We start from the raw sequence: 27,269 nt of genomic DNA, 5'->3' as shown, positions 1-27,269 counted from the left end.
GAGGCTGGGTCAAGGAGCAGTTCTGGTTTCTGTTTGGGTTTGATGGGGTTATAATTGAGGCCTAGTCATGTAGCAAGGTGGCGAGAGATTGCAGACGCCAGAGGGAGGGAGAGAAACCATGGTTGGCATCAAGGAGGAGGATGGAAGGGTTGTCTCCCGGGGCAAACGGTCACCTCTAGGAGGGGAAGAGAGCGGTGCATTCACTTTTGTTCCTCTTAGCTACTCGCCTTGGGCCCGTATGGTTAATGCTAATGGCCACCACCACAGTTAATGCTAATGGCCACCACCACGCAGGTCGCCGAGTCTTACTTGTCCCTCACCTTCCGGGCCGTGGCCTGCTGCTCCCCTTCTCCCCGGGGCCCTGCGCGGGGCGGGAGCGGCCGAGGGGGCGGCGGGCCTGGGAAGGGTGAGCCGGCGAGGCGGCCGGGCGGCGGGGCGGGCCCGGGGAGGCCACACCCTGAAACTACCTGCCCGGGACAGGAAGAGTGAGGGCGAGAGCGACCGCCGGCGGCCGGCACGCCGGGCAGCGACCGGAACTCGGCCCGCCCCGCGCCCCCCGCGCCCCCGCGCCCCCCGCGCAGCCCGCGCGCCCCGCGCCCTCCGCGTCCCCCGCGCCCCGACGGCGATGGGAGCCAGCCGTCCACGGGGACCACGCCTCTGAGACTCGCGGCCGGCCACCGGGACCATGAAGAGCAATCGGGCCCGCAAGGGCGGAGGGGGCTCCAAGGACCTCGGCGCGGGACTCAAGTACAGCTCGCGGCCTCAGGTGGGAGAGGGGCGCGGGCTTCGCGCGCGTCGTCGGGGCCCGGGAGGCCACCCCGAGTGGCCGGGAGCTGGGCGATGCGAGCGGCGCCGAGGGCCCCGGGCGCTGCAGCGCCGCGCTTTGTCTTGGCAAAGGGAACCACTCCATTGCCCATTTGTGGCCCGGGCTCTGGCCGGCCCCTGGCCGGCCCGACAGGTGGAATTTCCTGTTCGGCGAGTGCCTGGCGGACCTTTGGTACCAGCCCTGCCGCGCGCCAGCCCGGCACGGTGGAGGCGCCAACCCCAAGGCCCTTGGAGACGCCGAATCTCTCCCCCGGCCTTCCTGCCCGCTCAGTCCTTTCCCTGACCCGAAAAATGGGCTCCATCTCGGTCCCTCCATTAGCTCTGCGCTATTAGTGCACATCAGGAAAAAGAACCAGGGGTGGAGGCACGGAGTGGGGTCATTTGGGCCGAGGCAGGGAGGTTTCTAGGGGGCTTTGGACCAGAGCCATCCTTGGTCTCTGCAGGAGTTTGCTTTTTTCATTCCCCGTCAGAAGGCATTTTGTGACCTTTGTAGATTGCAACTGGGAGACCAGAGCTAAGGTGGTGCTAAGGTGCTAAGGACTCCAGGGTTGGGGTTGCCTGGGCTCCTCAAAGAGGGGATGGAGCTCTTTGGGAAGGTGATTCTCTGGGAAGGGATGTGAGAACATGTGTCTTGAGCCTTTTGGAAGCTCCCAAAGCCCGCAGCTCTTGTTTGACAGACAAAACAATGAGAGACCTCTTGAAAGATCTCAAGGACATTAAACCTTAATGCAAAGAGTTGGGGATGGGTTGTTCCTTTATTGAAGGACACCAAGGTGGCAGCATCCAGGCGGGACTAGCAACCAGGCCTCTACCTCTGTCTAGCTGGAACCCCGGGTTTCCCAAAATGCGGGTGAACTCCAGCTCACAGCAGATGCTGAGTGGGCGCTGAGAGGCAGGGGCTGTTTTGGGAGGGAGCTTTCCCCTCTGCAAATGATGGGGGGCTCTGCTGCACCACCAGCTCTCACTTTCTCTCCTGTCCTGATCCAGGAACACCTGCTGCCCCACATTGTGGCCATTGCTCCAAGTCAGGCCACATTTTGGAGCTCTCTGAAATCAATTCCTTTTCTCCAAGGGGGGGCCTGGTGACTTAGGGAGTTTGCAGAAGACCAGATCCTGGGGCTGCTGTGGTTAGCCGGATCCCAAATAGCCACCGAGGCTGGGTTACTCTTGTTTTCTCCACCCTGTGTGGAAGGAAGCACGGACAGGGCAGCCAGCCTGGAGGCTCGGGACTGGGTTCCTGCTGAGCCTCCCCGCTTGGCCGGTTCACCCCATGTATGCCTTTTATCTTCCCTTCTGTAACTGCCATGTTTATGAATCCCTGAGAATTGCCTGCTGGGCCTCTAGCCTCCTTCCTCCTCAGCAGAGGGCCTGCTGTTTGGTATTTGTTATTTCAGGGCTGTTTTTTCCCCCTCAACTTCCCTTTCTGGGGTTCGTCTTGTCTGTGCAGCCCCTCCACCCACACTCCCTCCTGACCAGGGGCCAGGCCTGGGGCTCATCTCCACACTCCTCTCGGAGCCCCCGACAGCCAGCTTTCTCTTGTCACCTGCAAGCCCTTGCTTATTTTTCCCCTTGGTCCCTGCTGGTTTTCTCATCTTCTGTGAAGCTCACACGTTCTCTCTTCCGTTGGGTTCTCCCCTCCACCTCTGATTCTGCGATTTTCCTTCACACAGATCACTCTGTCATGTTATTTCTCCTGCCAAGCTCCATTGAACCAATTCTGTACCTGATCCCAGGCCAGGAACTTTTGGAGGAAGGGTTCTCAAAGACAAATAAGAGATGATTGCTTCCCTTAAGGAAATCACAGTCCTGAGAGCCATGCTTAGAGACATGTGCAAAAATTAGATGTGATGCAGTGTGTCCTGAAGAAAGTAGCCGACTATGCCCAAAGCTCGTTTCCATTTCCCAGGAAGTCTTCAGATATTCCTTCCCATCCCATGCCTTAGCAGAAATCTCGTTCCCCGGATCACCTTGCAGTGTTTGCCGTCAGGGTCTGCAGACTCGGCCTTGACCTGTTCCCTGATCAGCAGGTGCGGCTGCTGCCCCTGGTTTTGCCCTGGGTGTCAGCAGAGCCTGGCTGGGTCATGCTGAGCCCTGCAGGGGGACTATCGCTTTCAAGTGCCATGTTCTGGCTACTTCCATTCCTGCATGGATGGAGAAAGGTCCTGTCTGGAGGTTCTCGTATATGGCTGCATCCTTCCCCAGGCCGATGACTGTAGCCCTTGCCCCACCCCAAGCTGTTCCCATCAAGCAGGAAATGGCCACCTTAGTGTTCCCTACTGTCCCCAGGGCCCTGACGTACACATTGTGTCTGGGGATTGTGTGAACCCTCCCTCCATGATAGCAGGTGTACAGATGCCAATTATTATGGCCAGCAATGAGAACTGGGAAGCCTGCCTCACTGAGTGTCTGGGCCCTTGTTGAATATTTGCTGGATCCATTGGTGCCATCTCAAGTCAGGAGTGCCCTGGGTGGGACTCAGTATCCCCTCGGCGTGTGGAGACCAGGACTGGGAAATCAGGTGTGGGGGCTAAGCTGTACTGCTGCGGCTATTCAGAGAGTCATCTCTTTGTGAACTGGTCACACGTTCACTCATCCATGTAACAAATATTTATTAGATACCCACTGACAGCAAGTGCCAGGCACTGAACAGTAATGCTGAGACAGACCCCAGTCAGGGAGCCCCTGCCTGCAGGGAACACCCAGTATGCGTGGGATACGGGGAATTAAGTTCTGTGTGAATGGTAAGTACTAGATTCCAGAGAAGCCGGGGGCGGGGGGGCGGGCATCACGTAGGAGGCATCCACCCCAGGCCCGAAGGGTCAGGGTAGGGGAACTGGGGCATGCGGCCATCTGTGATGTGGTGGCCGGAGCGTCCAACATGATGGAGCCAAGACCTGGTGCCTCCACTTTCCTGGCAGGTGATCTCAGAGATGTTACCTAATGTCTCTAAGCCTCAGTTTCTGTGACTATAAAATGGGGATGACATGTGTGTTACAGATTTGTTGCAAGGATTAAAAGGGATACTTTACATCACAGCCCTTTGTAAGTTGCAGGGTGGTGTACACATCACACAGGTTGGATTTCTGAGTTGGAAAAGGCCTAGCGACCAACAGGAAGGTGCTGTCATATCGGTAGCAGGCATGCGCAGAGGCCAAGAACCCGGGCCGGCGCTGGGGCGCTGGCCTCCCAGAACAGCCGGCCTGCCCTGCTGACCACAGGGACTGTCTTAGAGGAGTTGTGGGAAATGAGAGCACCCTTTATGCACCTTCTATGGGAAAGATCCTTCTACGGGAAGGAAATGTGAGCCCATGACCACTGTAACTGACTCCTTCCCCTCTTCCTCCTGCCCCCCCCCACAACACAAAACTTTTTAAAACAACTTCCTTCTTTCTGGGTTCTCTTGAGTGTGTGCCGGGCTCTCTCAGAGGCCCCTGTGCTGGGAAGGTGTGTGCAGGGGGTGAGGGGAGAGCCGGGAGGGTGGGCAGTGGGAAACTGGGATGGTTCTTTAGGTGGGGACTCGCCTCCCGGGTACTGTGAATGAACAGGGAGCCTACATACTCCAGGGGGCCTCCCTGCACCTTGGTCCTGGGAAGACCTGGACCTTCATGGCTTCATTTAGAAGATGGGGAAACTGAGGCAGGGAAGACAACCCTAGCTTAGTCGCTGCCCAAGTCAGAAGCCTGGGGCGTCTAAACCTGTGGGACCGTCCACCGTGCTGGGGGGGGGGGTGGTCTGAGTCATCGGCCTTGGGAAGGATGTAGCCATATACAAGAACCTCCAGGCAGGACCTTTCTCCATCCATGCAGGAATGGAAGTAGCCAGAGCCGGCTTGTTGGTGGGGCACTGCATCATCACAGTCTCCCCCATCTGGGCCTCTCACTTGCACCCCCAGGGGCTGTGGCTGCCTGCACTGTGGCCGTGGCCGTGGACGGTGGCTGCTGTGGTGCTGGAGTTCCCCTGGCATCAGTTCCTTCTCTGGCCTCTGGTCCTGCCCAGACTGTTGGCTCCTGTCTCTCCTAAGAGAGAAAGTCTGTTCGTAGAAGAAGAGAGTGTGACCCAGCCCCTCAGCCCAGGGCCTAAACATGTTGCTTCTGACATTGTACATATGCTGCTGGAGCGTTGAGATCATTGCTAGCATTTGGTGAGCATAGACCATGTATTATATACCTCTTAGTATTATTATCCCCCCTTCATAGGTGAGGAAAGTGGAGCACAGAGAGGCTAAGTAACTTGCCTAAGGTCACAGAGTGAAACAGTAGTGGGATTGGAATCTGAAGCCCAGCTCAGTCTGCTGTACTGGGCCTACTGGGAGCGTCAGACAGTGCGTTCGGGACTGGACGGATTACTAAGGGTCAGGATTAGTTTGATTTGGGTAGAAACTGGATTTCTCTTCTTAGGATGTTGCTGAGACGTTGGCGGCTTACCAGAATTATAATGGCCAATTCGCAGATGGGAATGGGAATTTCTGGGCTTCTCCGAGAATTCTCACTCAGGCGGACCGTGGTGAGGTGTTTGGGGTTTGTTCAGAGTTCTCAGATAGTAATTGCCTCTTTTTCTTTGTTAAGAACTTTTCCAGAAGCAAGTCTCTACTAAAATTTCTGTCTTGGAATCTCATATTTTCTGAACTTGCTTATTCTGTTCAGGCTTAGCAACAGAATCCTTAGATTCCTTGGGACAGTTGGCAAACTGGTCAAAATCTCAGATCCTTTGTTTCTCTGACTTGGTGATGTTAGTGAAAAGGTAGAGCGGACTATGATTACAACCATTTCTACCCATCAGTCAGTATGTGTATTTCAGTTCATCATCTCTCTCTCTTCTCACAGCAACTAAAGGAAAAAAAGCCCAGTTTACAGATGAGAATACCGAGGCTCCAAAGGTTTGCATAATGGCCCAAAGGCAATTAGAGGTATACCAGGGTTCAAACCTAGATCTGTGTGACTTCAAAGCCTAGATCTTAACCGCAAAGCCATTATACAGTTGTATTCCAAGGATGATGGTGATTGATGCATATCCCCAGCAAAATACTGGAACACGTCATTAAACAAGAGAGGGGTGAGCATCAGGCGGCAACACAAGTCCACAAAAACCTCTCACACCAAACTTGTCTGGTTTCCCCTTTTGGTGAGGTTACTCATCTGGTAGACCAGGAAACTGGCTGGAGATGTGATTTCAGCAAGCCTTTGAACAAAATGTAGCTTTATTTATTATACACATGATTACGATCATAAAGGCAGTTTTAAAATGAAAAAGGCAAAGATTCGCCTACCCAAGCCAACAAATCGGGTTGTTTACATTTTTCATGCCCCCTTACCTGCCTTACCATATGCATATGTTTTATCGAGTTCCTTGTTGCGGAGACAGTTTGTGTCCTGGGGAATTTCTGTACCAGCCTTCTATCTGCTTGGCGTGGTGGAGGCCCAGGGGCTAGAAGACAGTAAGAGTGAGGTCTGGTTCAGGTCTGACAACAACTGTGCCCAAGAGGGTCCATTCGCGGACCCCGTCACTCTATGCCGTGGCCTGGGGGCTGCTTCTGCGTAGTTCCTGGGTTCTGGGCCTTTTCTTGTTTACTAACAATTCTCATGAAGTCTTGGAGCATTTGCTTATCAGCTGTGTAGATGACAGCCTCCTTGGAGGAAAAGGCCAATACCTTGGATGACTTAATTCTGAGTCAGAAGGACCTGGACGGCCTGCATGGTGGGGTGTCAGGAATCGTGTCCATCTGCCTTCGGAGTAAATGCTGTGTTTTAGTGCACCACCCTAACGCTGGAAACCAAAACTACCTCCCTCCCACGGTTGGGATGTGAGGAGGAGACTGAGAAGGAACAAGCTGGACACCACGGTAGAGCCAATATTTTGAGTCAACGGCAAGCTCAGTAGAAGCCAGGCATGTTCCGTGGCTCCCTAAAATGTAAAGGAAATTCCTCCTTCCCCATATTTTTATTTGGTTAGACCCTTTAAAATTATTATTAAAAAGATGAAGATATACATATTTAAAGAAAATTTGGATAACTCAGATAAATAAAAAGAATTGAGAAATGGGGGAAAGTGCCCTGGAAAGACATTTTTATAATTTGGTATTGCCTATGCATTTTTTCTAAAAGAAAAAAGTTGCTTTTTTTCTGAATACAAAAGTTAGGAAGGTTGTTTTGTTTGTTTGTTTGTATCAAGCAATACAGAAATACGCAAAGTAGAAAGTAAAATTCCTCTGAAATTCTTTCCCCTGGGTTTTCTAACCCCTATAAATAGTTTGGCTTATATTTTCCCACAGTCTCTTTTTAAAAAAACGATTGTATTTATTTATTTATTTGAGAGAGAGGGAGAGTGCGAGCGTGAGCAGGGGGAGGGGCAGAGGGAGAGAGAGAAGCAGACTCCCCACTGAGCAGGTGGCCTGATGCGGGGCATGATTTCAGGACCCTGAGATCATGACCTGAGCCGAAGGCGGACGCTTAACTGACTGAGCCACCCAGGCACCCCTGGGTGAAACATTCATTAACTGTGTTAACCCATGCTGGGACTGTGGAACAAGACAGCCTGTTTCTCCTATCTTTAAAGAGCAGGTGGTTGACCTTGAGATGGTGAGAGGCTGGGACTGGGGGGTGCTTGGGGTGCTAGGGAACCCGTGGGAAGTCACCTGACTAAAACAGAGGGGGAGGGGCCCTCCTTGGGAGACACCAGAGTTGAGTTTAGAGGGATGGGAAGTGCTTATATACTTTTTGACTTTTTTTTTAAACATTGTATCTTAGAGTTTTTTTCATGGTATTACCTACCCTTTGAAAATCCATTTTTGATTGCTGCATAAGCTTTCATCAAGTGGATATATCATCGTTTATTATTATTTATTTTTATTCTTTTTATGTGCTAATTGAATGTATTATTGGACGATTAATGAAGATAGAGCCCTGCGGAAGAGGGAGGTAATTGACAAACAGCCCCTGTGGAGACCACGCTGGTCCGTGTTTGAATTATGCTGTTGAATTCTGGGCACCATGTGTTCATGGGAACATTGCTACTTGTGAGGTTGTGGATGGCCAGAGGTTTAGAAAACACATCGTTTGAATCATCGAGTGGAACGTGTTTAGCCAGATCAGGAGCAGACTCAGAGCATGACTGCCAACTCGGAGTCTTTCAGGAGCTGTCCAGAGCGGGAGCAATCTGGCCGGTTCTATTGTAATGCTAATGTACAGGGGTTATTGTGATGCTGATCACATTGGTGTGACGGAGGGCTTCCTAAGATTGGCAGAAAAGGAAAATATTATCCCCGCCCCCCCCCCCGGGCGCCCCCAGTCCAAAGAATGGCCCGGGGAGGATGGGAGATGAGATGGTGTCTACAGTCTGTCTCAGCTCTAAGAACGTGATTCCAAGGACACACTTCGCAGTTCTCACCTCTTTCCTGTCCTTCTGCTTGCACCACAGGGATTCTGGCTCCCGAGAGTGTGGACTTGGGCCTCCAGGCGCCTTCCCCGCAGGGCCGTGCTTTCCTGTTTGCTTATCCAGGCCTCTCATTCACACTGACCGTTTGGTTTATTGCTCTATAAACGTGCCTGAGCAGAGGCTTTGGGAATGTAGTCAGTTCCAGGAAGCAAGGTGGGCTTGGGACTTTCGCACTAACTTCTGCAGATCCCTGGGTCCACCCAGGCAGCTGTTACAAAGGGTTTACGGAAAAGCTGTTACACAGACCGGGGTGCGTGCGTGGAATACTTTTCAGCTATAGAAAGAACCAGCTCTTGGTGCCTGCGATGACTCAAATGATTCTCCAGGGAATTTTGCTGAGTGAAAGAAGCCAGTAATCTTAAAAGATTATATGCTGGATGATTCATTTATATAACATTTTTGAAAGGACGGTTTTAGAATGGGAGGAAAGATCAGCGGGGAGGGGGCGGGGAGGAGGTGGGCGTGGCTACAGAAGGGCGGCGGCTGTAGGACCCTATGCCCGTGATCAGTTACGTGATCAGTTACCTGGAACTTAATACTCACACACACCGATGAGTACAAGTAAAATGAGAAACCTATATCAGTGGATTATATCGGTGTTGTGGTATAATAGTACATTTTACAAAAAGTTACCGTTGGGGGAAACTGGGCAGAGTGTATAAGGGATCTCGATTCTTGTGTTATCTCTTACAACTGCACGTGAACGTAGTTCTCTCAATAAAAAAATGCAGTAAATGAAAAAAGCACCAGCCTGTGAAATCAGAATGTGGGTTCAGTGAGAAGTCGAGGAAAAGAATGAAAAGAATTGCATGGCCCTGCCCTCACCTCTTGGCTCTCTCGTTTCACTTCGGGTGTACTCTCTGGTTGTGCTGCTGCGGATCCCCCAGCCCCCTGAGTCCGGGACATGGGGCGGGGGAGGGGGGTGCAGGAGAGGCGAGAGTGGCCGGGGCGGGAAGAGGATCTCAGGAGATTAAGGACCGGGCCCAGGCAGACGGAGGAGGATGAAGAGCCTGGGGTAGGGCAGGGGCTGCTGGTGGGGCTCGCTCCCACCTGATCTGGAAGCAGAGATTGAATTACAAAAGAGCTTGTGTCCTGGGGGGAACATTTAATTGAAGACTTGGAGAGGAAGAGGCTGGGAGGGTCCATACGTAGGTGGGGCTGCCCAAAGCAGGTGGCCAGGACAGGGCTGACACCAAAGAGCTTGGGAGGCTGTCAACAGAACCCTGGGGTGTGGACTGACCATTCTCTCCCCTTCCAGGTAGATGAAGGTACCTTGGAGATATGAGTCTGGAAACTCTCTTGGGCCCTGGCACCTGGGAGATTCCCAGCTTGCCCTGGGTAGGCTAACCAAGTGTGGCTATGGAAAGAGAGGTCCCTCATTCAATCAACCAACCAATCAAGTGCTACCTCTGGGCAAGGTCATAGAGGGGGTTGGGGAGAGAAGCAGTATGAAGAAGAAACGGGGGTACCCTGACCCCCTAGGACTGCCTGGTCTTAGCATGGCAATGGAGTATCACTGATGCCAAGTGGCTGGTATGGGTCATAAGGGAGGTGAGGTTCCAAGAGAAAGTACTGTGGGTGAAGGTGGTCTATGCAGGTTTTCTGGAGGGGCAGAGCCTTGGGCTGTGTTTTCGAGGGCAGGTGGGTTTGGTAGGTGCTGAGGAGAGCGGAGCCATTCTGAGTGGGCAGGATGGGAGCAGCATCCCAGCTCCTTACAGGTGTGGGGGCCTCCTGGCTGGGGGCAAAGTCAGAGGTGGGGGGAGTCAACACCCCTAGGCCAGTGTTGAAGGGGTGAAATGCATATACAGTGTTGGGCCAGCCCTCTCACCTCTCCCGCCCCAGATACGGGTTTTGTCGTAGGTGGAGTTTTGCAGAGTGTTCTTTAAGGCAGTTCCTCTCTCACTTCAGTGTGCTTGTCTGTACACTGGGGGAGAAGGGGTGATAGCTGACCCCCTCGAGAAGCGGCAGGGTGTCCTGAGAACACCGGCTTTGGAATCTGGAATTGCGCCCTGCCACTTTTTAGCTATCTGGGGTTTTGATGTTACCCTCCTTTACGCATTTCCTCATCTGGAAATGACACCTACTCGTAGGAATTAGAGATAATTTGTATTTAAAATGCCTAACGTGGCACAAAGATGCACAGAAATCATGAATATGTTTGTGGTGGCCTCTCCGTCCCTCCCGGAGCTGTGAGGCATGCGGACGATGGGGGTGAGGGCCCTGGCAACTATCACGGCGTCCCCAGAGCCTCTGTGGGCTTTGACCCATTTCCTATAGCCCTCAGGAAGGCCTTGGGTTAGGCATTGTCTAACTCTGTGGCTTGGAAACCTGTCCCAGACCTTGAAGGCAATGTTTCAAGGAAGTCTGGACACCCTCTGGGTCCTGAGGCTACTTGAACCAGTCTGTTTATTATTTTATTATTTTGAGGTTCTGCAAAAAATTGCATTAGAAATGGATTTTTAAAAAGACTTATTTACTTGAGAGGGGGGAGGAAAGGGCAGAGGGAGAGGGAGAATCTCCAAGCTGACTCCCTGCTGAATGCAGAGCCCGACGTGGGGCTTGATCCCAGGACCCCCGAGATCATGACCTGAGCCAAAATCAAGAGTCAGCCACTCAGTCGACTGAGCCACCCAGGCGCCCCTGAAATGGATTTTAATGTTTTAAAAAATGTTTTGGAAATGACCGGAAACTTGACATGTAGACCGAGGCCTAGAATGTAAGTAGATGGCAGACTTGATGGCTTTGCTAGGTGAGTTGCCTCTGGGCTGTGAGCGGGTGCAGAGGTCCCTAGGAGGGCTCCCTTCTCTCCCCCAGGCCAGTCCCCGCCTTGCTCAGAGGGCAGGATGGGAGGGGTGGGAGCTGGGAAGGGAGCACGAGGCCTTCCTGGTGCTTTTGGTCAGGGGCGAGTGACAAGAGGGCAGGGGACACGGGCTACCTTTGAGGTTGCCCGGTTGTTTTGTTTGTTTCATTGTAATGTTTGAACGTGAACTCAGGCTGTTCGACGAGACCAGAGGGAGGGATGGGCCTTGGTCGGTTTAGGCAGGTTGATGGACTGTGGGTGGAGAAATGAGAATCGAAGGACGATAGTAGGGAGGCCTGTCATTAGCAGGAATCAGCTAATTATGTTTTACAACACCTCTACTTAGAAGGCTGTAAGGGGTTATTAACCCACTTTTTAGAGGGGGAAAACTGAGGCACAGTGAGAAATATTTGCCCCAGTGGCTCAGGGTTCTCAGGCCTGACCCCTCATCCCGGTGATGACCAACCCGACCCCTCAAAAAGGAAAGAAGGGATTTGGATCTGGTGGTCCTGCCCTCCGTCTGTTTTCTGTTCCCTTGTGGGGTCTTGCTGTGGGGGTGTGTGGCCCCAACCTGCAGCTGTGTGGGCAGGGTCTGGCGAGGGGGCACGGCGTGACACCTGAAGCAGCCAGATACTGGCCATGAGAGCACTATGGGGTCTCGGTGCAGACAGAGCGCCCACGGTGGCTGAGTCAGGCCCCGGGGACTTTCCTTCCTGCTCTGACCAGGTGGGCAGAGTTGTGATTTACTTCCTTCAAGTAGAAACTGTTGGCTGTGGGTCAGCTTTTTGCTCCCCTAGATGGTCACAGATCCACAGGTAATTCTGGATCCTCCTTGGGGCCCCAAAGCCTCACCCGTTTCCCAGCAGCTGCTTCTGGTGTGGCAGCTGAGGACAGGGACGGGGTCAAAGGGCAAGGGTGAGAGGGTTGGGCACCAAAAAGGGTTTAGGGACTCCACCGCCTGCTGACCAGGCCTCGGCTGGGAGTGCACCTCTCTGAGGAGCTCTGGTGGCAGCCTCAGCGACTTCGGGGTGACGCTGATCCCCTATTCCGGGACCCTCTTGTGGGAGGGTCCCAGGGCAAGAAGCAAAGCCCAGCCCGTAGAGCAGGTTCCTCGCATGCAGGTGGTTGTTTAAAATAGGGCGGGTGAGACTCAACCTCTCAGGCTGCTCACAGCAATGGGAAGTGGGTGAGCCAGGCAGGCAGCCTCTGGGAAATGGCAGGCGGCGTTTCTCGAACTGTCAGGTTCCTAAGAATCACCTGGGGGTCTTGTTAAACTTCCAGATGCCAGAGCCCTGCCCCTGACCTCCTGTATCAGAATCTCCAGGGAGAGGGCCTTGGGAATCTGGATGCCGGGCAAGCACTGTGTTTGCTTTATTTTATTCTTTTATGATTTTTCATGACCTGACAAGCCTGGGAAATGCTGAAGTGGTATGATCATGGGAACTGGAGCCTCATGTGGGTTTCTTGAGACTCCTAGCTTCTGTGGGATCAATTGCCTCAGCGTGGTTGAGTGGGTGGAGGATTTCAGTGTGGGCTTTCTTTCCCCTCTCATTTGTCCCCTCGGTCATCCCGTGCTGAACAAATCAAGTGTCCTCTCTGTGCTGGTCACTGGGGAGCCTCTGCCTTCGGGGAGCCTGTGCATGGGCTGGCCGTTCTCTGTCCACAGCAGCTGAGTTTGGAGAGAGCCCAGCTACGTAGGGACCCACCTCCCTTCTTAATCAGCAACTGGAAAAAGAGGCCTTTCTCCAGGGTCACCTCTGGTGGGTCAGTTCTGTGCATGTCTGTGCTCAGTATCGCCCAGGATGACCAATACAGCGCTCGTATTCGGAGGTCATTCCTTGCCCTGTTGTGTCAGGTAACTTTGAGCCATGCTGTGTTTCTGGGGACTTTGGCCAGGATTGGACTCAAACCGGCATCAGGGGGGTGGCCCCGGGGAGTTACGCTGGATTTGTCTTGCTCCTTGCAAAGGAGGGCTTCTTTGAGTGCCACAGAATACCTCCTCACCTCGGAAAACCATTGCAGAGGCTCCGACTGTCCTTTCCTGCTTGAACAATCTGAGGGATGTTTGCATGACTGTGCTGTGTGGTGGATGGTGGAATTGGGACCCATCTCATCTAGGGGTGGGTACACTGGCCACCGAAGCTGGAGGCGAAGAGCATCTGCCACAAGTCAATGACAGAGCTGGTGGTGTCACATGAAGCCAGCCACCCTTGCCCTCATCTCAGGCCAGAGCAAAACACCTGTGTCTCCAGCCGGTGACATCACCTCTTCCCTTGATCTTGATCTTCAGCGGCAGAAGCAGATTACCAGTTGTTGTGTGATGTCATCCCAGGACTCCGAGTGACTTCTTCAGTGTTTAGTTTCATACCCTGCCTTCCCATCAGGTCCCACCCAGCCGTAGCCAAATGAGGAACAATCTTCAAAAAAAAAAAAAAAAGTCTGGCCTGAAGATTAATTTTTTTCCCCCATCCGCTCTGATTGAAATCTTGTGTAGATTTTTGGATAGTCGGTGTTATTTTTGCTGTTTACAAATGTACACACTTACCAGTTGCCTTTTTGTCTAGTGAGGAGCACATTCTGAGCTACAATGGCAGGTTCTGGCTTTGGATTTGCTGGTCCCTGGAGCCCGTGACAGGGTGGGTCCTGGAGAGTTGGAGCTGGTGACAGGGGACCCAGGAGAAGATTCCTTTCAAAGTGGAAGGATTTTTTTTTGGTTGACTTGGACACCAGGTTTTGTTTCCTTAGCATTTAGCTTTCAGGTCTGGTGAGTTTTTTACTTGATGGGAGTCCGGTGACTGCAAGAGTCTTTCTTATATCATCACATACCTTCTCTAAGTCATTTTCTTTTGGACAGTCCCTGGATTTCTGACTGTACCTCCTGTTTGCCTCCAGGAAGTTGGATGGAAATGGTGGTAATTTGAGCTTGTCCCTGCAGCCTGTCCATTGGGTTCTACCCCTTCAATCCTCCTGGTTTTCAGTGTGTGTGTACTCCAAGCCCTTTATGTGCATCTGTCCTTTGGGAAGTCATTCCTTGCTCTCTTGTCTGAGCTGGTCTTGAGCCATCCTGTGTTTCTGGGGACTCTGGCCGTGATCTAACTTGAGCTGGCTGGTGGGAACTGGCCACAAGAGCTTTGTGGCCTCTATCTCTATTCATGATAAGCAAGCACCTGGCTTCACAGCACTGAGATTTTATGTGCACCTGATAATGTGTTTACTTTTATGAAAGAAAGAAGAGGCAGAAGCAGGGACTGGCATACTTTGTCTCCCGTTGGCTTTATGGCCCTGCAGAGAGATTGGTACGTGCAGAGAGATGGTTATGTATGCAATTGAGACCTAGTAGATGGGAGTTCCCCGTCACCCCCTCCTCTGGAGGTGGATGGATCATGTGCAGGCCTGAAACCCCACGTGGGGTTGGAAGGGCATGGCTCTTGTCTCGGCTTTGCAGCTTTCTGACCTCACTGCCTTTGTGACTTTGGACGGGTCACTCCCTCTCTGTCAGCCTCAGTTTCCTTATCAATAAAGTGACTAGGTTAGGCAAGATGATCTCTAATATGCCTAAGAGTGGAGCTGAGAGTAGGGTTATAAAAGGAAGCAGTCTAGTTACTGATTAAACAGCATGTCTGGGCAGAGTGGAGCCCCAGAATTCACATTGTAGGGACAACCAAGGCCCTGCCATTGAGCCAGTCCCAAAGCTGACAGTTTTGCTGTATAGCAGGGCTGGGGGTGGCCCCTGGTATCCACTGTCCATGCTGTCAGCCACTTTCCCCTTCCCAAGGAGCTTGCTTTCCATTTCCCTTAATACCTGCTTCCTGAGTTCCTGAAGCAGATCACACTGAGAGGTAGAAAACCAGGCTCAAATCTGGGTCTGCCACCAAGTCTGTTGGCTTGCAGTCATCATTTCTCCCTGCCTTATCTATAGAGTGGGAGCGATGGCACCAGTCATGAATGATTCCAGGATTGTTGTGAGCATCAGGTAAGAAAATATTGTGCAATTACTCTGAAAATTGAAAATAAACTTCATAAAGTATTATTTTGTTACATTTTACCTAACACATGTAAACATACACACACTCTATTCAGAGAGTCTAGCCAGAGCCTTACTATTTTTTCATTTGTAAACCTGATTAGACTACCAAGGACCATTGGGCATTTAATGAAAATCTACACCCTGAAAGAGAAAGGTGAAGACAAAGTTCTAATGTAAGAAAAAAAAAATCTAATTAGTATCCTAAGAAAGAGCAAGAAGGTAGTGCATTCATAAAATAAGAAAAGTCTGCTCTAAAAAGTAACCGTCAAAGAATAAAACATCAGTCTTGGAAGTGAAATACATGATTTTTAAAATTAAAAAAAAAGATTCATTGCCTTTATAATAAGGCTTGAGATTAGGTGACATTGGTCCTCCAGTTTTGTTCTTTTTATTCAGAGTCTTTTGCATTTCCATATGAATTTCAGAAGCACTTAAGCAATTTCTCCAAAAAGCCTGCTGAGATTTTGATCAAGATTATATTGAATCTCTAGACAAATTTGAGGAGAATAGCCAAATATATTGAGTCTTCCAATCCATGAACATGGGATATCACTTGATTTATTTAGGTCTTTTAAAATTTCTCTCAGCAGTTTCGTATTTTTTAGTGTACAGATCTTGTATATCCCTTGTCAGATTTGCCCAAGTATTTCATATTTATTATAAATAGTATTTAAAAATTCTCTAAATTTCCAGTTGGCCATTGCTGATATGTAGAAATATAGTTGATTTTTGTGTACTAATTTTGTATCCTGCAACCTGGCTAAACTCACTTAGTATTTCAAAAGCTTTTTTGGGGGCGCCTGGGTGGCTCAGTCGTTAAGCGTCTGCCTTTGGCTCAGGTCGTGGTCCCAGGGTCCTGGGATCGAGCCCCACATCGGGCTCCCTGCTCTGCGGGAAGCCTGCTTCTCCCTCTCCCACTCCCCCTGCTTGTGTTCCCTCTCTCACTGTGTCTCTCTCTGTCAAGTAAATAAATAAAATCTTAAACAAAAAGTGTTTTGATGTACAAAGCTACAGTAACGAAGACAGTGCGGTGTTAGCATAAACATACATAAAGAGGTCAATTGAACAGAATGGATCTGGGAATAGACCCACATTAAACATTTTTTTTTTTTTTTTTTTATTGTCACATTAAACATTATTAAAGAGAGCAATGGAATAGAATGGAGTCTGGAAATAGACCCACAAATATATGGACAACTGATTAAAAAAATTAAAAAATAATTAAAAAAAATATTTTTTTAAGTAAGCTCTGTCCCCAACAGGGGGCTTGAACTCATGACCCTGAGATCAAGAGTTGCCAGCTCTACCAACAGCCAGTCAGGCGCCCCTTGGACAACCTATTTTTGATAAAGAGGCAAAGACAACTCGGTAGACAAAGGATGGTTTGTGCAACAAATTATAGTGGAACAATTGGATATCCATATGAAAAAAGAAAGAAAGAAACAAAGAAAGAAAAAGAACTTTCATCTATACCTTGCACCAAATAAAACATTTTTTAATTCAAAATGGGTTATAGGTCCAAATGTAAATCTAAAACTGTTGGAAGAAAACATAGGAGAAAATCTTTGTCGTTTTGGATTAGGCAAAGATTTCTTAGATACAACACCAAAATCACAATCCATAAAAGAAAAACTTGACAAATTGAATTTCATCAAAATGAAAATCTTCTCTTCTTCAAAAGACCCTGTTAAGGAAATGAAAATACAAGCCACAGACTAGGAGAAAATCTTCGCAAATTATGTATCTGTTAAAAGATTTGTATCCAGAATATACTGAAAGAACTCTCAAAACTCAGTAATGTGAAGATAAGCAAACCAATTTTAAAAAACTAGGGAAAAGATTTGAAAAGACACTTCTCCAAAGAAGACAAACAGATGGCAATTTAAGCACATGAAAAGTTGCTCAACATCATTAGTCATCAGGGAAAAGCAACTTAAGACCACAGTGAGATACCACTATACATCTATTAGAATGACTAAAATGAAAAAGATTGACCATACCAAATGTTGGATAAGATGTGGACGATGGGAGTCCTCGTCCACTGCTGATGGGAATGTAAAATGATACAGTCACTTTGGGAAACAGTTTGGTGGCTTCTTGCAAAGTTAAGAAAAAACCTGTCATGCAAACTTGCTATTCCACTCATAGGTATCTATCCAAGAGAAATGAAAGCATATGCCAATACAAGGTTTTGTACAGGAATGTTTATAGCAGCTTTATTTGGAATAGCCTTAAATTAGAAACACCCCAACTGTTCATCAACAGATGAATAAGTAAACAAATTGTTGTATATACATACAATGGGATACTACTCAAGAATAGAAAGGAATGCACTGTTAACGTAATAAACCTAGTGTCGTGGATGATTCTCAAAATATTGTGCTGAGTAAAAGAAGCCAGACAATAAGGAGTACATGCTGTAAAATTCCATTTTTATAAAGTTCTAGAAAACAAATCAGGAAGCAGATAAGTGGTTGCTTTGGGACTGGAAAGGGAATCAGGGAGGAATGGGAGGGAAGGGCCAAGAGGAAACTTTTGAAGATGACAGATATGTTTATTATCTTGATTGTGGTGATGGTTTCATGGGTGTATATATATGCCAAAAATTGCACACTTTAAATATGTACAGTTTATTTTGTGTCAACTGTATGTCAGTGAAGCTATTTTTAAAATTCCATAGAAGGTTCACAAGAGTAAATTTAAAAAATCCCAGAATAGAACCAAATGACAAAGAAATGTAAAATATGAGAGGGGGGAGAAACACCAGGATCTCCTCTATCCTTGGTGTCCTGAAATTTCATCGTGATATATTTAGTTAAGCATGCTCTTTCATTTATCTTTCTTACTATTCAGTGAGCCCTTTGAATTTAAAGATATGTGCCTCTCTTTAGCTCTTGGAAATATTCTTACAGTATTCTTTGATAATGTCCTCTCCCAGGTTCAGAAATTGGGCTCAGGCTATGAGATAGAGGAGAGCTGGGGAAGGGCATTGTTAGAAATCTCCAGATCCCCACTTCGATCCCAAACAAACATACCCCTACTGCACCAGTCCCCCATAAGGAATGGGAAATTGATTTCTCTAGACTTGAGGACACTAGGTATAGAGGAAGGCTGTAGTGAGGGGTGAAAAGTAGTCAAAGGCCTATTCTCTCATGTGTTTCAGAATGCTAGTGGCTGGGTTTAAATCACTCTATCCAGGAGATTAGAAAATTATTCTCTGGAGCAATTAAACCATCCCATAGAAAAGATAGACATAGCTTAACAGTTGGGAGTGCCTAGTAAAAAAATCTGGCTAACCACTTAATTGTAGCCTACAGCAAAGCCACTGGTGACAAACCATACACACAGAGCTCCCAAACTGCTTTTAGGACCTCATTCCTAAATATGAATGAACAACCAAACACCCTGAGGCATTTAAGGAAAGTCTTCAACATGAAAAAGAAAGTCAAAAACAGAGAAAAAGTACTTAATAGCAATATAAAGATGAGAAGATTTTGCATCCAAAATTCAGGGAACAAGAAAGAGGAAAATTCAACAAGAAAGAACTCTTGGAAATGAGTTAACAGCAGAAATGAAAAGTTCAGTGGAAAAGTTAAAAAACAATGAGACGGGGGTGCCTGGCTGGCTCCGTTGGTAGAACATGCGACTCTTGATCTTGGGGTCATGAGTTTGAGCCCCGTGTTGGGTGTAGAGATTACTTAAAAAAGAAAAAAGTGAGATGGATAATAGAGGAAGGATAAGTAGAGAATCAATATAATAGGAATTGCAGAAAGACTAGAGAAAATGAAGGGGAAGACATAATTTAAGAAATAATACAGGCATACTTTGGAGATATTGTGGGTTTAGTTCCAGGTCACTGCAATAAAACAAATGTCACAATAAAGGAAGTCAAATGAATTTTTTGGTTTCCCAATGCTTATAGAAGTTATGTTTACACTATACTGTAGTCTATTAAGTGTACATTATGTTTAAAAAACAATGTATATACCTTAACTTAAAAATACTTTATTACTAATAAATGTCAAACATCATCTGAGCTCTCAGTGAGTCACAATCACTGATCACAGATCACCATAACAGATATAATAATAATGAAAAATTTGAAATATTGCAAGAATTAGCAAAATGTGACACAGAAACTGGAAGTGAGCAAATGCTGTTGAAAAAATGGCACTGATAGGGACTCCTGGGTGGCTCGGTTGGGCGTCTGCCTTCAGCTCGGGTGGTGATGCCAGGGTGCTGGGATTGAGTCCCACATCAGGCTCTTCGCTCAGCGGGGAGTCTGCTTCTCCCTCTGCCTGCTGTTTCTCCTGCTTGTATTTTCTCTGTCTCTGACAAATGAATACATAAAATCTTTAAAAAATTTTATAAAAAATTAAAAAAAATTGGCACCGATAGACTTGCTTGACATACGGTGCCACAAACCTCTAATTTGTAAAAAGTGTGTTATCTGTGAACTGCAATAAAGCAAAGCACAATAAAACAAGGTATGCCTGTACAAGAAAGTTTCCCAGACTGAAAGAAATGAATTTCCAAATTCAAAGGGCAGGTGGAGAGAGCTCAGCATAATGAAATTTAAAGACCCAATTCAAAGCACATCCTCAAAGCTTTCAGATAGGGATAACAAATTATGAATAAGAAAAAAATGGATTTGTTCTGTTATCTTATTTCTCAAAAGCAAAATTAGAAGCTAAAAAACAATGGAGCCTTCGAAATTTTAAGTGAAAATTATTTGAAACCTATAGGTCTATACCCAGCTAAACTATCCACAAATGTGTGTCAGGTACTCAGAAACGTGCAAAGTCTCAAAAATTTTCTCTCTTGGGAAGCTACTGAAGTATGTATTCCACCAAAATGAAGCAAGCCAAGAAAGATGAACACATGGAATCCAGGAAATAGGGGTTTTAATACAAGAGGGAGAGGAAGGAAATTCCCAGGGTGATATTGCAGGAAGTTCCAGACAATAGCTATAGGAAAGGGCAGAGAGTTCTAGGAAGGGAAGCTTCCAGGAAAAAATGAAGTGGGAGGGTATTTGACAGACTTTATGTGTGGAAGAGTAGAAAAATATTACAGAGCTCTTAGACTGTATAGAAAGACCTGGGTATATGTTAAAAAGAAACCCAAGTAAATGAATTTTGCAGCAGGAGAAATAAATTAGTTGTACTGGGGAGGAAACAATAGTGAACACTATTTCCAAAGACTAATACAGTTGACCTCTGAACAACACGGGTTTGAATTGCGTGGTCCCACTTATATGCGGGTTTTTTTTTTAATACATAAATATAGTATAGTACTATAAATATATTTTCTCTTCTGATTTTCTTAACATTTTCTTTTCCCTAGCTTACCTTATTGTACAATATGTAATACATATAACATACAAAATATGTGTTAATCAGTAAGTCTTCTTGTCAACAGTGGGCTGTGAGTAGTTTTGGGCGAGTCAAAAGTTACATGTGGATTTTTGATTGTGTAGGGGGTGGATACCCCTAACCCTGCAAGGGCCAACTGTAATGAAAATATAGAGTGTGGATATAATTAAAAAAAAAAACAAAAAAACCAAAAAAACCTTTAGCCCTATAACTATTGGGAGGATGGGCGAGACAAAGAAAGGATATTAAAATTCAAATTATCATAATAGTAAGTCAGATGCTTATATTTTAAATAGATGAATCAAGAGATAGTGTTATTTAGAAATATGGAGATATATTCCACAATAAGCAGATCATGAAAGCATTTTAGGTGGTCACCTCTGGGCTGTGTTTCTTTCCTTTTTAAAAATTTATTTTATTGAGCTATAATTGACATAGAACATTGTGTAATGTTTAAGGTATAGAACATGTTGATTTGATACATTTATATATTGCAATATGATTACCAAAGTAGAGTTAGCAATGGGGTGTTTTTCTGTATGCAATATTAGGGTCACAAAAATAACCAATTATGAAACAGAAATATGAGTATCCAAGGTGGCAGGAATGGGGAGACTCTTATAATGGTGAAGTTAATAGATGATGTTTAAATGTAACAAATCAAGAAATGTCAGTTCAAGCACATCATTGAGAGCATTAGGAGGACACCAGAAGAACCACATCTGGAAACTGTTAAAATGGCCGCATCTGTGGAATTTGGGGGTGGGGGCTACTGCTTTGATTACATACCCTTTTGGAATGGGTCTGAAGTAGTTAAAGCTGAAAGGGCAGAGCTCCTCTCCGGGGTTTAGGGCAGACAGAGTGTGTTATAGTGCCGAAGAGTTTGCCTCCCTGTCATTGCGGGCCTGTAGACACCCCAGCCGCCATACTCATACTCCTCTCTTCCTGGAGAGCCCCTGACTGGGAGGAGCCTAGGAGGTAAGCTGCTGTCCTCTTTGTTGGAAGTTTTGCTTTTCCTGCTCTCCGGTGAGCGTGGGTGTGGATTCCAGTAGAGACCTGGCCTCATGTCACCTTGAGGTTCCAGACTGGGACACTTGAGGCAGGAATCAGTGGCTGGTTCCACGGTGGCATGGCAGGGCTGCCCGGGTTTACTGCCTTTTTACTTCGGGCTGGTTAAACATTGGCAGAGCAAGGCCACTGGGTAGGGTGTACGGTTTCTGTGCGGCCCATAGGCTCCTGCCCCCCTTCCCCCTCCGTGATCAGTGGGGACTGGAGCTGGCAGGGGCTCTCACACCACGCCCCAGGGCTGGGTCAGCTGAAGGAGAGGCTGCCTGTAGAGGCTGACACAGCCAATCATGGCCCCGGGCATGGCCCTTTCTCCCCACACACGGGCATCCACCTGCGTCAAAGATGATTCATTTAAGTGGAAAGCCTCCATGACTGGGTTTCATTTTCATTTAAACTATCAATTCTTAAGCGATACATGTGTGGTGCTGCCCAGACACGGGGATGCGTGGATGAGAAGGCCACTTCTCATTTCTCCCTGCTTTTTTCTCCACGCGGGACCTTACAAAGGGTAAACATTCTTCCTGGAGCAGGGCTGGGGAGGCTGTTGAGGGGAGGGAGAGTGTCTGAGCTGTGTTGCATTTCTCTGTTCAGAGCATGAACGGCATTGAGGAAGGTGTGGAGTTTCTGCCAGTCAACAACACCAAGAAGGTTGAGAAGCGGGGCCCGAAGCGTTGGGTGGTGCTGGTGGCCATGCTGGTCGGCTTATTCTTGCTTTCTCTCGTGGCTTGTTTCCTGGTGTGGCACTTCCAGTGTGAGTAAAGCCAGGGGGTGGCTCTGGGACGGGTGGTTTGGGGGTGGCTGTACCTCCCCTCTCAGTGGAGCGATGCGGGGGCTACCGGTTGCGGGGAACGTGAGGGAGAGAACGGGGGTGCAGATGGGGGGCAGATGAGGAAGGGTCCAGGGCTCTGTCTCCCCTGGCTCTTTGAAGCCATAAGGGAGAAGTGTTGGCCCAGAGGCTCATGTGTCCACTGGCCCCTCCTGGCATTCGCTCCCTGGGGGTTGCTGAGGGCAGCTTGAGGATGGCGGCGGGGACGGCGTCGCTTCCTCTGACCACCCTCCTTCTCTGGTCTCCCATAGACCGGAACGTGCGGGTTCAGAAAGTCTTCAATGGCTACCTGAGGATCACAAATGAGAACTTTCTGGATGCCTATGAGAACTCCAATTCCACTGAGTTTACAAACCTGGCCAATAAGGTGAAGGAAGCGGTGAGTCCAGCCCTTGGGCAGGGAGCCCCGTCCCTGCTGTCTGCCCTGGCACTCCCACCCCACCCGGGCCGAGAGGACACGGCTCCCTTTCCTCCCAAATCCCTGGGCTGCAGGTGGCATGGGCTTCCAGGCACCTGGGAAGGGGGCCCAGGTCCCCAGGGGGAGGAGGCGGCACAGGCTTGGGCAGGGGGGGTTGTTGCTGCTCTTTGGCTAGCCGTGAGCCTTCTCTCCTTCCCTCAGCTGAAGCTGTTATACAGTGGGGTGCCATCCCTGGGCCCCTACCACAAGGAGTCGGCCGTGACTGCCTTCAGGTGGGTGCTGGGGAGAAGGCTGGGTGGGATCAGTACAGTGTGTGTGTGTTTGGGGGGCAGAGAGCTCGCAGATTGCGGGGTGATGGAGCCGCGAGGTCTGGCTTGGGGAGCAGGGCACCAGGCCCTGTTCTTCCCTCAGCTCACGGCATCGTGCTGTCTCCCGGGCAGGGGTCACCGCAGGGGCGTTGCCAGGGTGACATGGGTGAATGCAGGTGATACGGGTGAATGCAGGTGAATGCAGTGGCCACAGACGCCGTTCAGTAATGGTGGTGACCGTGTGTTACTTTTCCAAACTTGGCTTTGGAAGGCTTCAGTGAGTCTTCATATTTTTCTTGCTCAACCAGCCTTCAACATGCTTCTTTAAAAATAGACTTTATCTCAAAAGTGCTTTTGATTTTGTTAGTTTAATTTAATCCTTATGAATGCTGTGTGGCAGGTGGCATTCGCATCCTCTCTCCGAGATGAGGAGGCAGACTTAAGAATTTGTTACTCAGTGCGCCCAAGCTAGTGGGAGAGCTGGGTCCACAGCCCAAGCTCTGGCCCCGATCTGGCCCCAGAACACGTCTGGTTGGGCGTGAGACTGAGAGTAGAGGGTCAAGGGGCAAGATGTCTGGCTTAAGGGATCAAAAGGTGGGGAAGCATAAAAGAATCTGGGGTGGGCCCCTGCCTGGAGGAAGGTCTCTTTGGGGGCCTGAGCCGTCCGGTCTGCGCCGGGGATCTGGGAGAGTATGGGGACAGGTGGGGTGCCCAGCATGCCCCCCGCCACCCCGTCCCGTGCCTCAGGCTCACCCCTCTCCCCCAGTGAGGGCAGCGTCATCGCCTACTACTGGTCCGAGTTCAGCATCCCCAAGTACCTGGTGGAGGAGGCCGAGCGCGCCATGGCCGAGGAGCGTGTGGTCACACTGCCGCCCCGTGCCCGCGCCCTCAGCTCCTTCGTGCTGACCTCCGTGGTGGCCTTCCGTAAGTACAGGGACGCTAGGGGTGGGCGTGTGTTGGGCCCATCTTCGGTGGAGCAGGGCCAGGCCCTGGACCGTTGGGGGAACAGCACTCCCGAGCTAGGGCACGGAAGGGAAGACTGCCTGCTGGCCCCGCACCCCCCTCTAGGGGAGCAAGGAAGCAGGAATGAGGAAATCGACCACGCCAGTAAATACTTCATTCTCCTTCTTGTTCTTCAGCCACTGACTCCAGAACAGTACAGACCGCCCAGGACAGTAAGTACCACGCCCATCTCCCAGAGAAGAGGACGGATGTGGCCAGATGCCCCTTCAGTCAAGGGGGTCCCCAAATCATGCACACACACACACCCCCCCGCCGTCTCTCCCAGGCCACGAGAATCCCCCTCTTCGGTCTCTCCCGGGTCCAGGGCAGCCTGGGACATCTCGGAGGGCCTGGGTGCACCACCAGGGAGGCTCCGGTGGCTCCCCCATGGCCACTCTGTCTCCCACACAGACAGCTGCAGCTTCGCCCTGCACGCCCGGAGCGGGGAGCTGACCCGCTTCACCACGCCCGGCTTCCCCGACAGCCCGTACCCGGCTCGGGCCCGCTGCCAGTGGACCCTGCGGGGGGATGCCGAGTCCGTGCTGAGCCTCACCTTCCGCAGCTTTGATGTCGCGTCCTGTGACGACCGTGGCAGTGACCTGGTCATGGTGTATGACACTCTGAGCCCTGTGGAGCCGCGTGCCGTGGTGCAGTGAGTGTCCCGGGGACGCAGAGGCGGGCGGGGGCGGGGCGGTGGTGGGCTTGGTGGCTGCCCACGGAGGGAAGCACAGTGTGGGCTGGAGATAGACTGTGGGACTCGAGGCCCCCGCACACGTTCCGGGCAGCAGGGATCAGGTGTGTGTGGGCCTCGGCGTGAGCTCCCGCAGAGCAGCTCAGAGGCGATTTCATCAGCCGTGGCCAGGGTGAGGAAGACTCAGCGGCCCCTCGGTGCCCGCGAGCTGGGTGCGCTTCCTTTCCTCGCCAGAGTGGAGGTGCAGACCCCACTTTATTACACTCACTTATGTTGAGGCCGATGGATCAGGATTGAAAAAATCAGGATCTTTTCAATGATCGCTTGTTCCTGACAGTTCCCAAGAGGAGGGGCAGTCCCCAGGTGTGGGGCCACATGGGGAAGCCCCAGGGTCAGTCAGGAGGCAGAGGGGGCTGGGGGGAAACAGGGGCCAGAGCCTTTGTCATGGTTTCCGGGAAAGGCAAGGCCAGGCCTTGTATGCAGGTTAAGAATTGGCTGGTTCAAATAATTCCAGTGGGTTCTGGGGCACAGGGCCATCTCTGGTTGTCTGGGACCTGGTTGTGGGGTGATTAGGGCCACCTCCATTAGGGTGGGTGGTCGCCTGGAGGGAAGAGCCCCATGGAGGAGGTGGTTGGGGTGTGGGCTCTGGACTGAGGGGTGTTTGCATGTGAAAGGCTTGCCCAAGGGTGAGTGGGAATTGGCTAGTCCTGGGAGGGGCAGTGTCTCCAGAGTCAGCAAGGCCCCAGCGGCCAAAGCATCAGGATTACAGGAAATAAGAAGGCATCATACACCTGCTGAGGAGGTGGGGGTGCCCAGATGGCCACCCGCACCCCCCACCCCCCGCCAGGATGGAGCGCGCCTCTCACAGCGCTGCGGGTGGGGGTGGACTGCCCCCTCCTCAGCTCTCCCTGACTCAGTGGGCCAGAGCCTTCCCTTGCTGTCTGCAGAAATGAGCTGGGCAGACGTTTCGTGATAAATAATGGGCTAGAATTCAGGCTCCAAACAGGATAGAACCATCTGCCGCCACAGCTCAGCAGCCAGGTCTCCAGGCTGAACACCCTTTTTCTGCAAGGTTTCTTTCCTTCTCTCTAGTTTATGAATTGTACAACAAAATCAGCACATGGCTCTGAAAGGAAAAACTGGGAAACAGACATGCACAGAGAGCACAAACCTCAATCATAATCTTACTATCTAGAAGTAATCACTGTGAGATTTGTGATGTACGTTCTTCACTCTTTTTGCTGTGTATGGGTGCATTTGTGTATAGATTTAAAAATAGGATTGTGGGGCGCCTGGGTGGCTCAGTCATTAAGCGTCTGCCTTCAGCTCAGGTCATGATCCTGGGGGGGTCCTGGGGGGAAGCCTGCTTCTCCCTCTCCCACTCCCCTTGCTTGTGTTCCCTCTCTCGCTGTGTCTCTCTCTGTCAAATAAATAAATAAAATCTTTAAAAAAAATAAAAATAGGATTATAGGGCACATTTGGTTTTGCTATCTGCTTCTTAAAACTGAAGTATATCATGATGCTCTTTCCGAATCAGTAAGCTTGTTTCTGTCATTTGTAATGGTTGCATAACGTGGCATTCTTGTGTGGAAGCATCGAGACACAGTCCTTGGCTGCGTCGGTTCCAGAGTCAGGATGCCTGAGTTTTGTTTTCAGCTCAGTCACTTATTAACTGTGGATCCTTGGGCAAGTTATATCACCTCTCTGTGCCTCGGTTTCCTGGTCTGTAAAGGGGGGGATTATAGTATTTACTTAGTAGAGTTGTTAGGAAGAACGCCTGAGTGAATAGATACATAGCACTAAGCAGTGCCTGGCATGTTCCTAAGTGGTGTGGGTGCCGTTACTGTTACTATTATTGTTATTATTTACCTCATAGTTGAATGAATCTTCTGTGGTCAGGTATTCGAGGTTTCTGAGTTTTTGCTGTTTGTTTAAAAGACAGTCTTACAACTAAATCCTTATTCAGGTCGTTTTTGCAGGGAGGGGCTTTGAAGTGACCCCACCCTTGGCCTTTTGTGGATGGGACCGGGGTTAGGGATGCCGGGGTTCTTTGTGCTCTCGGTAACACGCACCCCTTCTGCCCCCCCACAGGCTGTGTGGCACCTACCCTCCCTCCTACAACCTGACCTTCCTCTCCTCCCAGAATGTCCTGCTCGTCACGCTGATCACCAACACCGAGCGGCGACACCCTGGCTTTGAGGCCACGTTCTTCCAGCTGCCTAAGCTGAGCCGTAAGGAAGGGCACGGCGGGGCAGAGGAGGGACAGATCCGAGGGGCGGGCCTGAGCCCATGAGGCGCAGGACAAACCCTTCGGCTGGTGAACTGGCCTTGGTCGGTGACAGAGGTGGGAACCTTAAGCCACAGGGCCTTTTGCCTCTCATGTGGGTCGGAAGCCCTCCCTAAAGGGGTCGGACTCCCAGCACTCACACTTCCCAGCCACTGGTTGCGGAGTGTGCGGGTGCCCAGGGGCGCAGCTTGAGAGAAGGGAGGGCCGGCTCTGC

The 27,269-nt window shown here is 49.8% G+C and overlaps 1 protein-coding gene across 1 annotated transcript in view; it reads left to right on the top strand.

Moving 5' to 3' along the window:
* Positions 1-502: 502 nt before the first annotated feature.
* The window catches only part of ST14 (ST14 transmembrane serine protease matriptase), a 39,889-nt gene continuing 13,122 nt past the window's right edge, over positions 503-27,269 (top strand). The window contains exons 1-8 of the mRNA XM_036086283.2: positions 503-766; positions 22,115-22,274; positions 22,601-22,728; positions 22,969-23,039; positions 23,842-23,999; positions 24,215-24,250; positions 24,489-24,729; positions 26,860-26,999. Of these exons, the coding sequence (XP_035942176.1) occupies positions 686-766; positions 22,115-22,274; positions 22,601-22,728; positions 22,969-23,039; positions 23,842-23,999; positions 24,215-24,250; positions 24,489-24,729; positions 26,860-26,999 (1,015 nt within the window). The 5' untranslated portion in view covers positions 503-685. The remainder of the gene's footprint in view (positions 767-22,114; positions 22,275-22,600; positions 22,729-22,968; positions 23,040-23,841; positions 24,000-24,214; positions 24,251-24,488; positions 24,730-26,859; positions 27,000-27,269) is intronic.

Source organism: Halichoerus grypus, chromosome 11 (genome assembly GCF_964656455.1).
Source record: "Halichoerus grypus chromosome 11, mHalGry1.hap1.1, whole genome shotgun sequence".
NCBI classification, from domain to species: domain Eukaryota; kingdom Metazoa; phylum Chordata; class Mammalia; order Carnivora; family Phocidae; genus Halichoerus; species Halichoerus grypus.
Note: the sequence above shows the minus strand (reverse complement) of the source record. Positions and strands in the feature narration are given on the sequence as shown.